We start from the raw sequence: 13474 nt of genomic DNA on the forward strand, positions 1-13474 counted from the left end.
TGACAGCTATTTCTATATTCTAGCCCAACAGCCCACACTAATATCATTTTGCCTAAGTGACTACAGTTAATGACACCCACTTATATGTGCCCACAAGTCTTTATCCCCATGTAGAAAGGATGTTACTACTCAAATCCATATAGTTACTAAGTTTGAATATCTAAATATTCTTAATATTTGGAATGTTTTCCACTGTTCTATCTTGGTGATTGTTTTGTATTTTCATAAATGAGGGTCTCTTGGCTGCAGACAATTCTAAAATGCCATTAAGGCAATTTTCATTCCTCCGTGAATTACCACATGAAAGTTTAACAATACAGTAATTCACCAAGCAAACCCACCAACATCTGCGTTTATCTACAATTAGGGCAGGGACTACCAATCTGAAAGTTTTTTTCCACCAGCCTTCATGGTTCCTAAAATGCCTTCCGAAGACATTCGTCTCTTTGACTCATAAAGACATCTTTTTATAATAGTGCTTTGTTCTCCACCCGCATGCCCTGCCTATGAAAATGATAAAATATGGTCATTGCAAATAATTCAGAAAACATCAAGAAATGAAAAATTAAAATCACCAGCATTCTTAGCGACCAGCACTAACCACTAGTAACATCTGCGGGTCCATACTTCTCAGACTCTGTGGTAATACATCCCTCTACCTCATCACCAACCAACATGAATCAACACTTCTGTAGACTACAACAAAAATAAACTAGAAAAGTGAAAAGCCACTTGGATGTCACAGCAATGTCAAACTGCTAAAGAGAAGAATTTCTAAAGTCTTACTCTCAATTTCTCTATGTACTTCACCTTAATTGGTAACAAGCAGATCATAGCCTGTGGACCACACTATGAATATCTATCTCTGTTCTAGACATCTTTTCTGCTAAATGTACAGGTTCTTTTACTGTATGTATATGTGCTTTTACATATGCCTACACATAACTTTATATGTTTTCCCCCACTAGATTTTTTTTCCACTAAATAGATCAAGGCCATGGGTCCACAACCACACATGTCATCCTATTTTAATGCAAAACACTCTTCAAACCCTGGCATCTCCAAGCAGGGCAGAATCGTATACCTCCATGAGCTAAGACCTCTGGGAGTGAGGGCTTAGGGGAGGGGAAGGAGGTCACGGGTTGTACTTTAGCAGTGTTGCCATTGTGCCCAGGGTTGGCCCTGCCTAAGGAAAGCCCAGGGATCAGTGCATTTCCAGAGCAGGCTTTAGGGAAAAGGGACCTGCTGGTTTTGCAGGACACTGTGTATGGCAACGCCAAGAGCCACGAGTCCACAAGGTGTTTGGTTCTAACCACGAACTCTAGCCATTCATTCCGACATTCATCGTACCCCTGTGTGCAGGCACCGCATGAGATACTAGGGCACAAAGATGGGGAGGCCAAGCCCCTCCCTCCAGGGGCCCAGTCCAGTGGGGGAGCCAAATACACAAATGACCGGAACACAGCCTGATGGATATGCATGAGGCTGCTAGTGATGGTGAGGACAGACTCCTGGGCACCGCCGCCCTCCCCCCACCACACCCCCCACCCCCGGAGATTCTGAGTCATCAGGTCTGGGTGGGGCCCAAGACTCTGCAATTCCAGCTTGGTCCTGCAATGCAAAGACCACACTTTGATGGCACTGCTCTAGGGCACTGGTTCACCACCAGGGGCAACTTTGCCCCCCTCCCCTGGCACACTTGCAAGTCTGGAGACATGCTTGTCCATCACAACTGGGGGGTGGGGGTGGGGTTGACTGGCCTTTAGTGAGTCGATGCTGCTAACCCTCCTACAGTGGGCAAGACAGCCCCTGACAACAAAGAACGTCAACAGACAACGTCAATGGCGCAGTTGGGCAACTCCTCGAGAGCAAGACACTTGAACTCCAGGCCTCAGTTTTGTTATCAGCAAAATGGGGATGATAGTATCTATCACAGAAAGTCGTGCTGAGCATTCAGTGACTTTATGCAAAGTGCTTAGAACAGGGTCTGGTACATGGTAGGCATTTATTGTTATTATTATTAGCTATCATTATTATTGAAGAGCAGACAAAAACAAGCAGAAAAGACATTCCAGGATGGACACAAGTCCTTCCTGCAAGTACCCACCATGCTGCGGCCCTCACCTGCCCTGCTCCAGTAACAGCTGCAATGATGTTTATTCATGGTTTAGTACGCACCAGCAGTGTAATGAGGAATCTGAGGCCCAGAGACGTTAAGTAACTCGCCCAAGGTCACACAGCCACGAAGGGGTGATCTGTTGACATTCATCCACTCAAACATCTACTGAGCACCCATTATGTGCCAGGCAAATCCCAGGAGAAGACAGCCTAACACAGCAGGGCTCATGCAGGAAAACAACTGATTTCCACACCCTGCAGACCAGCCACAGAGCAAAGCCCTGTTGCTCCAGAGACTGCAGAGTCCACCCTGCTGTAATCCTAGCCTTACGAGCCCTCTCTCTGGCCCCTTGCCCGGAGCTGGTCTCTGACAAAGAGACGTCATGGCGGGGCCTGGGGGGAAGAGGGAAGAGCTTCGGTGGGCCTGGCTCCAATGCACACCTCGATGGAACTTTCTCTGCATCTGGCAGTTCCTGGCGCTCGCTGCCAGCCCGGCACGCAGGAAGCCTCTCCCTCACCCAGGCTGTGCAACTAGCAAAGCCCTCCTTCACACAGTGTCTCCTCCTGTCCCCCAGGCCACCCAGGAAGAATAACAAGCCAATTCACAGACGAGGGTTCTCAGGCTCCAAAGGGGCAAGCGCCCCCAAAAGTCAGCAGAGCTCAGGTTCTAACCACGTCACCTGGTGCCAAGACGTCCCTCCACCCTCCCCTTCCCTACGACTTTGGGGTTTTTCCCCCTTGACTCTAAAGTAATACAATTCAGTGCGAATAATTCAGAAAATATAGAAAAGTATAAACAGAATACATCTTACTCAACTCTCACCAGATATAACTGGCATGTAATCCTTTCCTGATATTTTTATGCATATAAACATATTTTTTAGAATAGCATCATGAGTCTAAATCATGACTCCAAGCTTTTGGAACCTGTTTTCCATTCAGATGCCTTTCTAGGTTAATAACAAGCTGTGTCATCATCTAAAAGCCTGGATTCTCTTAGCTATCGCCTGGGCTTGGTATTCATTTATTTCCTCAACTCCCTACTGACAGTCATGCAGATTCACCATTTTTCCAACATTTTTAAACAATGCTGCAATGAGCACTGTTGGACCTGCATCCTTACCCAGTTAACCCCTTAGAATAAATTCTTACAAGTGCAACTGCTGGGTCAGAAGTCACTGTCCCCCAATATCCCAGCAGCAGTGTGGGGACCACCACCCAAGCAGGAAGCCCTAAGTCCTACTATTCCGATGGCCAAACTTCAGGTCAGAGCTGTGGGGACAGATGCAGCCCCAGCTCGGGGGCCCAGGAGGCCCAGTAAAGACCTCAAGTGTGTTGATCTTTACAACCAGCCAATGAACAAAGGGTCCCATCAACAATGCTCCCCGCCCCAGCACTGCACAGGCTGCAAGGGATGTCTGCACTGGTCCCCTCGACTTGCTGGCTGCTGATCATCCCAAATAACTTGGGTCCCCAGGCCTCGACTCCAATGCCCCCTATTGCATCAAAGCGTCCTCCGGCTCCCAAGACCCTGCCCCGGTCCCTCGCTCTGTGGCCAAGGCTTGAATCCAGGACCCCATCACCGCCCCACCCCACCCCCCCACGAGGTGAGAGCCCCACACAGGACTCAGCCCACAGGGGACCCTCAGTGCCAGTTCCACGAACGCCTCCAGGCCACTGTTTCCTCAAACTAGATCTAACCTGGCTACAAGAGATCCCAGACTCACTCATGCACAACACACACACACACACACACGCGTCTTCAAGGGGAAAGTGCTAACATGTGACGGCACTGTCCTCTCAGAAAAGAATCTCTCTCTTCCCCTGACTTGTGTGAAAAATTCATTACGAGAGAGTCCAGCCTGCTCCCAATTCACCCCCTCCTCCCCACGACCCTCTTTTTTCTTTTTTTAAAGAGAAAATGTTTGCTGGTTTCTGGCAGGGGCAAAGGCAGATTCTGGGTGCAGGCCTTATGCGAGTCTGAGGAACACAGATGTGCAGAATCAAAGGCCTTTCAAACTGCCCTCGCCCAAGCACTGAGGGGAAGCGCACGGGCATTTACAATCAACTGCCTTTGCCTCCCCAGGGACGGACAGGCTGGAAAAGTCGGCTTGTGATTACTCAGAGCCAGAAAAGCTGTCTGTGGGCAACTAGGCCTGGCTGTGTCCTTCCTCCTCCTCCTCCTCCTGAACTATTTCACACCCTAGAACAGCCCGCCTTCAGAGGAAGCAGGGGGGATACAAAAACACTACACATCATAGTAAAAAATAAATAACTGGCATAGACTATTACAAATCTTGATTAAAATGATTTAGAAATTCTCTGTGCTGCCTCTTGTTTTAACAAACATTTGAGAAGAGATCGCTCTATTGGATATGCATTGTAAAAGTGCATCAGCACATTTACCTGGACTGCCTCACCTGGCAGGGCTGCTGCGCACTGAATGACCTGTTTATCTCTCTCCATCCATTGCTCTCCCCACCCCCAGTGCACTGCCCCCCGTGGCTGGTCCTCAGCCAGGCCAGGTCCCTCTCTCTCTCACCTTAGCTGTTCCCGCTGCTGGAATAACCTTCCCACACAAGGCCCCGAGGCTCGCTCCCTCCAGATGGGCTTTCACGGAAGCAAATAGTAGGTGCTCAAGAAATACTCCATGAGTTAATAATTAAAGCTGACTAACCAATGTGCCTGTGGGAAAACACATGTGCTTTCTTAACTTGAAACATCAGGCTTATAACCAAGAGCCTCTCTGGTTAAAAGGTTACTCCCTTCAACAGCTTGAAAAGGCTGGCTCTCTCAACACAAATCAGAGTGCCAAGGGGATACCATGCTGTCCAGACAAGGTCAGAGGCAAACCGTGGTCATGGGAAGGGGCAAGTGTCTGCCTGACAACAGGCCAGCCATCAGACACCTTTGGTCATCTCCCATTTAAACTGCCAAGACACGGAATGGGATCCAAAGGAGAATCCCAGCTGACGCCTCAGCTACGGCTGCCACAAACTGAACACCAATTCATTGTTTTTTCAATTGTTTTATACAATTTGGAAAGGTTACTTTCCATTTACAGTTATTACCAAATATTGGTTATTTTCCCCTTGTTGTACAATACATCCTTGAGCCTCTGTTATACCCAATACTTTGTACTGGTAACCACCAGTTTGTTCTCTATATCTGTGAGTCATTTCTTTTATGTTATATTCACTAGTTGGTTGTATTTTTTAGATTCCACATATAAGCAGTGTCATACAGTGTTTGTCTGCCTTATTTCACTTAGCATAATGTCCTCCAAGTCTATCCATGTTGCTGTAAATGGCATTGTTTCATTTTTTATGGCTGAGTAATATTCCATTGTATATATGTACCACATCTTCTTTATCCATTCATCTGTCAATGAACACTTAGGTTGCTTCCATATCTTGGATATTGTAAATAGTGCTATGAACATTGGGGCCACCAATCTGCTTAAATTACTCAGTCAGGAGGGGTGTTGGGCCCTGCAGACCATAATCAAAAAGCAAAGGAAAGGAAATGCAGACAGCAAAAGACCCTCCCCTAGTGGCTGCAAATTATATACAGTCAGTCCTCATTATTTGTGGATCCCAAATTTGTGAATCTGCCTACTCACTAAAACTGATTCCAAAATCGGTACTGTGATGCTCTACAGTCATTTGTGGACCTGCACAGAGTGGCAAGAAACTCCAGTAGCCCGACGTCCCTGCTTCCAGGGAGGATGAACAGACGCCCTCCACTCTGGTCCAGCTCTCATGCTGTAAACAAACATCCTTTACGCAGTCCAGGTAGTGCCACGCTTTCTGTACTTTTGTGCTTTATGTTGGTGATTCGGCTGTTTAAAAGAGCCCCCAAGCCTAGTGCTGAAGGGCTGGCTAGTGTCCTAAGCCCAGGAAAGCTGCGGTGAGCATTATGGAGAAAACATATGTTAAATGAGCTTCGATGGGGCTGAGCCATGGTGCTGATGGCCAAGTTCAACCAACAATACACCTTAAGTAAGGTATCTTTAAACAGAAACACATAACACACGGTTACGTACTGATCCGTGGATGAAGGTGTTGGAACCAGAGGCTCACAGGAGCCTAATGAGGTTTAAGTTCCCGAAAGCCTCTAGTCACAACATCTCCCTTGGGAGCCACGGCTCAGAATTCACTAATTCAAGGTTCACGGCGACCTCAGTGAAAACTACCGCGAATAAGGACAACTGACCATATACTAAGGTGGCTGCTTCCTGCCCCGCGTCCTCTGGCACCCCCCTCCCCCCGCCATGATCCCTAGTGCTCTCTCCATCTGCCACCCCACACGCGGGCGCCCTTGCTCGGCAGGCTTCTGCTCAGGTGTCTTCTGGAGACTCCTCTGTCACAGCACTCTTCTACTGGACTCATCACAATCAGTAATTACTAGCCAACCCTCCACGCCTCACCCCCGCCTGAAACGTCAACTCCCGGAGGCAAAGCCTCTGTCTTGTACCCATGTCTACCTGTATGTGCAGGGGCCACGGTGCCCAACACAAGGTGGGTGGCCAGTGCTCGCCGGAAGGGACACAGCCCACCACACACACGGCCACAAGGTCCCTGGCAGGTTCTGGGAGCATGACAAGCATCCAGAGAGCCTGCACGGAGGCTGAAACCCCACCGATTAGACGCCCACTATGGCCCAGGGCCACGTGCACCTCCTGTGTGCTTGAAACGTGGCTGGTCCAAAGTGAGATGTGCTCTAGGTGTAACAGATGCACAAGATTTCCAAGACTTGGTACAAAAATATATGTAAAACATCTCATTCATGATTGTATTGATTCCATATTGAAATTACTGTATCTTGGACATTCTGGGTTAAAGGAACTAGATTAAAATTAACTTCACCTGTTTCCTGTTGCTTTTGAGCGTAACTGCTAGGAAGTTTTCATGACGTACAGAGCTTGGCACTATACTTGTGTGAGTTCACCTGGGTTATAATAATGCCATGGAAAGGGCAGCCAGTGACACAGGCCAGCCCTGACCACCTCTCTCGGCTACTGCCGAATACGCTCCAGAGGCAGGCAGGAAACACCTGTCCCGTGGCTTCCTGTGACACACAAAGACCTAAGTGTGTTCCAAAAGAGGGCTCAGAAATCAAGGCTGAAAAGATTTAAGAGATGAAACAATTGTGCCCTCAGAAGGGAAACACCACCAGAACAGGGGCCAGCATCGAGCAGGCTTACAGATATGTGTTGAATGAATAAACCAGTACTCTGCAAAAAAATAATAATAATAAAAATTTAAAAAAAAATTAAAAAACGATTTCTAAGTTGTTCGTTCATATTTGGGATAGAATACAAGAGCTGGAGGGGACCTGGAAAATGACCAGGCTCTGCCATGTCGCTGAACTGTGAGGACGCTGTGCTTCCGTGTCCTCCCCTGGAGAAGAGGAGGTCCCTGCCGGTCCCTACCTGCCAGGCCCACGCCGTCCAGTAGAACTTCCCATGATGATGGGAGTCTTCTCTGATCTGTCCAATACAGTGCCTACTGGGCCCTCGAAACGTGGCTACTGTGACTGAGGAAGTGAAATTTAATCTTATTTAATTGTAATTAATTTAAGTTTAAATTCAATTAGCCACATGTGGCAAAAGGCTGCTGTCCTGGACAGCACAGCTCTGGCCTGCTGTGAGAGGCAGGAAGGAGATAAAGCTTGTAAAAAGCACTTTGGAAATGCCAAATCCTGACAGAAACGGTAGGGGTTTTGTTGTTGAATGTACTACAAATGCGAGATTCTGAGAGATTTCAGTTGCCCAACGAAGAGACTTGATTCATCGTAAGTGAAAAAAAATTTAAACACACAGACTGTATGTACTTCACCTGGGGGAGAAGAGTGTTCATAGACACCTGTAATCAGAACAGAGCAAGAACGCTTCACACACAGCTCAGAAAACTAGCTTTAACCCTCTGGGCCACAGTACCTCCAGGGCCTCGACATGCCGGCATAAGTCAAGGTTGCCAGGGTGTTGCTGGTAAGATTACATTCCTATCTCCCACCCCCTCACTCTAGGGACCAGCGGTGTCCTGCCCCTTCCGCTGACCTTCCCTGCCATTCCTCCTGCTACAGAAACGGGTCCTCCCACAGCTCTCAGACAGAAGCAGGGGTTGTTCAAATCTGATGGATGGTAAAACCAACCAGTGCTGAAAAGGGATGCGGACTAAGTGGGAGCTGTGAAGAATGCTAATCTGTTTACACTCAGGTTGGAAGATGCTCATGAAATTCAAATCAAGTTCCTGGCTCCCAAGATTCTTCCCAGCAGGAAAGGCCTTCCCAGTCTAAACAGCTTTTCAGTACCATTAAGATCATTATATTCTGCGCACAAGCAGACAATAAAGAAAAAAAAAGCAGGGGAGTGGAAGGGGGGTGAATGATTAGGGCCGGAAAGTCAAACAAGTCTAAGTCTTTCTGAGGAAACACACAATATTTCCAAGTACCAGTGTAAGGAACCACCCTAAAATATTTAAAAGATTTTGTGAGCTCATTCATTCTTGTCCATTAAAGAGCACAGCTACTTTTCCCCTCAGTCCTTTTAACTGTTCCACAGAAACATTAACTTTAGGGCTTAAGCGTGTGCAATGCCCTTGGTTTGGGCCCCTCCGAGCTTCCATGATGAAAGCCACGTGAAACTGGATCCACACGTGTTCCACCCACAAGCTGGCCTCAGTGGTGTAATTTATTCTGTCAGGCAGCAGGCTGTTGCTCAACTTCGAGGAGGGAATGCCAGCAACCACCCTCCAGCTATTAAAACAAAATGAACCAGCCTGGTGTCAGCGGGACAGACGCCACTTCACTGAGAAAAGAGACCCAGCTTTCCGTACCTCAAGTTCAGTCTCCCTTCTGTTGATATCATCCGTGGATTGATTTAACTTCTCCAGTTCTCCCTGATGAAGAAAAGGGACAGAAAAAAGATTCAGGGATTTGTCTTTTGTTTCCAGTATGACTCAGCCCCAGTACCTGCAAATTACTCTGGCACAATTTGTAGGAAGAGACGAGTCAGTGGTAATTCTCAAAGAAAACAGTTGAGCCCTGGCTGGAAGAACAAATGAATGTCAGCATTTCTGAAACCTTTTTCTTGATGGTGGCCTTTTTGAAAATGACTTTAAGGTCCTAGGAATTTGTCTTTTCTTAGAAGGTCAATTATTTATTCCAGGTATGTGCCTTCAGGTAAACCCACCTGTTACAAATGGTTTAGAGGCTGAATCAAAACAATGCTTTCTGCTTTAGAGCAAGGATTTTGCAGAAAAGATAATAAAAGAAAACAAAGCCAACCCTAAAGTATAAACCCAATGAAATAATTTAAATCAAGGGTACAATTCTGGCATTATCTCATCCATGATTGAGTATTTTTCTGTAGGAATGAAAAGTCTTTTCAAACTGCCAGTTATTCAACCTACCTGGCTGTTTTACAAAACAAACAACTAAAACTAGCTTTAATCCTGATCCTTTAAATAAACATTTACACACTGTCATTGTGTAAAAAAAGTGCCCAGCGTGAAGTTAACTCACTTTACTCAGCAAACAAAGGACCCTGTGAACAGAATTCCCCTACCAAGAAAACAAAATTGAGTAGCCCGAACTGATTTTATTTAATAGAATTCCTAATGCAAAGATTTTTCCACCCGATTTTTATCTTGCTAACCTGCCATAACAATTCATTTAAATGCAACAGCTGAGTTAAATGAGCTTTTAATTGATCTGCGCGCTGAAAAACCAATTAAGTCTCCAGAAACTGCAGCGCATGCTGAAAAGCAATATTTTAAATTAAAAAAAAAAAAAAAAAGCTTTATGGAAAGGGTAGAAAAACGGGTCTTCGAAAGCGATGTGCTGTGCTTTTTGCTTAGAGGGTGAAGAGGTTAAGCTGTCACTCCGAGATCTCGGCTTGGAAATCGTTTCTAATCATCTCCCAGAGAAATGGAGGCACAGGAACCGGGCCAACCCTCTTGCCTTCTCGCGCGTCAGCTATGCACACCGCTTGTCCCAGATTTCTGTTCACACCCGACCTCATAAGGAGGGAAAGGTGGGTTTTAAACCATTTGAGGCCAAGCGGAGAGCTGAGCCAGTGGTGACAATAAGCCCTTCGGTTTGCTAACAATGAATCAGAGGAGAAGGGAGATGGCTCAGGCCGGGCACCTCTGCCAGCAGGAGGCTCCGACCCCCAGGCATGGATGGCCGCCCACCTGCAGGGGCCGACGACGCCCACCGCCCCGGGAGCCCGCGCCTAAGCGGCCGGCCCGGCTCCAGGAGCCCGGAGGTTGTGCAAAGCCCGCGGCGCCGCGAGCCCGGCCGGGCACCCAGACGCCGGCGTGGCGCCCCCGCCCCCTTTCCTCTTTGTTGCGCAACCGCCCGCAGCGCGGGGTAAGCTGCTGCGACCCCCGGATCCTGCCGGGGAATCCCAGCGATAGAGTCAGGCTGAGTCCACGCGGGCACCGCAGCCTCCCAGGAACCGGGGGAAACCGGGTACTCAGACCCTCTCCTCCAGCCCCGGACTTACGCTGCCACCTCCCCCGGGCGCAGGCATCGGTGGGGGGTTGGGGGAGACGGCTGCGAGGCGGGCTCAGTGCAGATGCCGGGGTCCTTGTGCACCCCCGCGCGCCCTACCTGGATCCGGGGGTCCACCTCTTCCTCCTCCTCCAGCCCCGGCTCCATGCCCTCCTCCTCCTCCTCCTCGTCCCGGGCTGGCGGCTGCAGCTCGGCCGGTTCTTCCGGACGGCTCCGCTTCGGCGCCGCGTCCATGCGGGCGGCGGACTTGGGAGCGCGGGGGTGGCGGCCGCAGAGTGGGCCGGAGCCGTCTGGCCACCGCCCGACGCGCTCAGAAGGCGCCGCTCGCCGCCGCGGGTTCCCGGGCCCAGCTCAGGAGGAAGTGGGCGCGGTCGCCCCCTCTCCGCCGCGGCCGTCAGCGCAGCGCCGCCCGCTCCGCCCCCAGCCCGCCGGCTCTGCGCGGCCCCGACTCTAGACCTGGCCGGCCGGCCGGAATAGCCGGGGCTCCATCACAAAACCTCACTCCCGGAATGCGTGAGGGTGGTGAAATGGGGGATCCCTCACCCCCTTTTACCATAGCAGCCCGACTAGATCACAGTTTACCCAACGTCGGCCGCCTGGTGTCAGGGTGCTTTTCTCTCCCTCCTTCCTCTGCTAAGGCAATTGACTGCATGGAAGGAAAGTTTGGGGTATTCCCACCATCTGAAGGCAGCTTTAGAAGCTTGTACTCAGTGACTCTGGACCAGTTTCAAGACTCACTCAAACCCCTTTGTACACTCAAAGCACTTTTGTCCCCTTGGGTTAACCTGGGGAAATGTATGTACCTGAAGATTTCCCCAGAAAAGGGAACTGAAACATATGCTCACATAGACACAAAAGAACAAAGAAGGGAGCCAGCTGCAGCTCCTTGCGTGTATTCCTTGCCCAAAGGCTGTGGCCCCCACTGAGCAGAGCTCCATAGGCAAGCTCCTGTGCTTTCACAGTTGCGGGATGGTCCTACCCGCAGGAGTAGGTAGCATGGAGAGGCAGGAAGCATGGAAAATCCATTGATCAGGGATGTGCGTGGGTGAGTCGGTACCTGCCAGTACACCCTTCTCAAGGAGTTGCGAGTGTAACCCCTGTTCATGGGCATGCGCCATCCAAGGATTTATGAACTGGTGAGGTTTCCTGCCCACGCTGAACGAGCGGCGAGCCAGAACTTGCCTGGCAAATTCAACATCACAAAAAGCCAAAGAATAAGGGGAATGTTTGTGCTTTTATGAAATGGCAGGGCCACTGTGATGTCAGGAGAGCAGAAGGTCAGGTGACCTTAGCCAAGCAGGCAAGGACATTGCCACTGGCCATTGCTATTGTCTCCTTCACTACAAAAATGCAGAGCATACACACTTTCTACACAGAGGCTTGTGGCCTATGGGCTCTGTGAGTTCGGAGGGCAGACTTGCTTGAGAAAGGAGCTTCTTTCTGAGAGCCTGTCATTAAAGCCAACCTTGGGAAACCTGCTTATGATGGTTTTATCAAAAGCTAAGTTGGGGGGGGTTACTCCTTGGGCAAGGTTCCACCCTACACACTCTGGCACTGTGGTCCACCATTACAGGAGCTTCCTTGTCTCCTGGAGGTAACACAGGTGTACACCATGGGTTTGGTTCTGAACAGGTCACACCTATTCACTGTTCTTTAAATCAAGTGAGAGTCAGCAATTCTTTGTGAGATGTTCTCAAGTTCCCTGCTAAAGACATAGTTGCTTTTCATTTTCCAGTGGTGGATGAAGGCAGGGTCAAGATGGCCATTAAGAGTCACAAACTGAGACAAGAGGTTGAAAACAAGTGAGCTCAGCCCTGATTCTAAATGCTTCCCAAGTAGTGGAACCTCATCATCACCATTCAAGCAATAGCCTCCAAATTACATTAAACTTAGATCTAAGAGCAATAGGGTGGTTCAAAATGCCTTTATGGGGGTACTTCCCTGATGGCTCAGTGGTTAACAATCCACCCGCCATTGCAGGCGACACGGTTTTGATCCCTGGACCGGGAAGACCCCACGTGCCAAGGAGCAACTAAGCCTGTGTGCCACAACTACTGAGCCTGTGCTCTAGAGCCCGCGAGCCACAACTACTGAGTCTGCATGCTGCAACTACTGAAGCACACGTGCCTAGAGCCCATGCTCTGCAGCAAGAGAAGCCCGTGAACTGCAAAGAAGAGTAGCCCCTGCTCACCACAACTAGAGAAAGCCCCCGTGCATCAACGAAGACCCAGCACAGCCAAAAATAATAATAATAATAATAAATACATAAATAAAATGTAGTCTCTTTTAAAAAATGCCTTTATGGGGTATAGGGAAACTGCTCCTGAACACGGAACATCACTGTAGACTTTTGTTGTTTTATTTTTAGAAGACCTGGGCCAGCTATAGCATGATGTTCTAAAGTTAAAATAAGGAAAATAAATAATCCACAGCAGTACTATATATTTCTATTGACACATACATATGCACATGAATGCATAGAAAAGGGTCTGGAAGGAAGATTCATACCCAACAAAGAGTGGCTAGCCCTGGAAAAGGCAGTATGGAGGGGCCCAAGATTGGCTAGGATGGGGTTGAGCATGTCAAAGGGAACTTTTAATCTCTCAATAATGTTTTCATTTTTTACAAGGAGGATGTATTTATGATTATTTGTGTAATTCTAAAATAAATTTAAAATAGTGCATACTGTATTAGTTTTCTATTCCTGTGTAACAAACTACCATAAATTTAGTGGTTTAAAACAGCACTTGTTCACTACCTCACAGTTCTGTAGGCCTGATGTTGAGGCAGGGTGTGACTAGCTTCTCTGCTCAGAGTCTCCCACACTGAATCAGGG

The 13474-nt window shown here is 48.5% G+C and overlaps 1 protein-coding gene across 1 annotated transcript in view; it reads right to left on the reverse strand.

The window, feature by feature from the left end:
- SH3BP5 (SH3 domain binding protein 5) overlaps window positions 1-11073 on the reverse strand; it is a 70986-nt gene extending 59913 nt beyond the window's left edge. Inside the window, exons 1-2 of the mRNA XM_059063662.2 lie at window positions 10738-11073; window positions 8958-9020 (exon numbers count right to left, since the gene is read on the reverse strand). Of these exons, the coding sequence (XP_058919645.1) occupies window positions 8958-9020; window positions 10738-10872 (198 nt within the window). The 5' untranslated portion in view covers window positions 10873-11073. The remainder of the gene's footprint in view (window positions 1-8957; window positions 9021-10737) is intronic.
- Between the last annotated feature and the right edge of the window lie 2401 nt (window positions 11074-13474).

Source organism: Kogia breviceps, chromosome 5 (assembly GCF_026419965.1).
Source record: "Kogia breviceps isolate mKogBre1 chromosome 5, mKogBre1 haplotype 1, whole genome shotgun sequence".
Lineage (NCBI taxonomy): Eukaryota > Metazoa > Chordata > Mammalia > Artiodactyla > Physeteridae > Kogia > Kogia breviceps.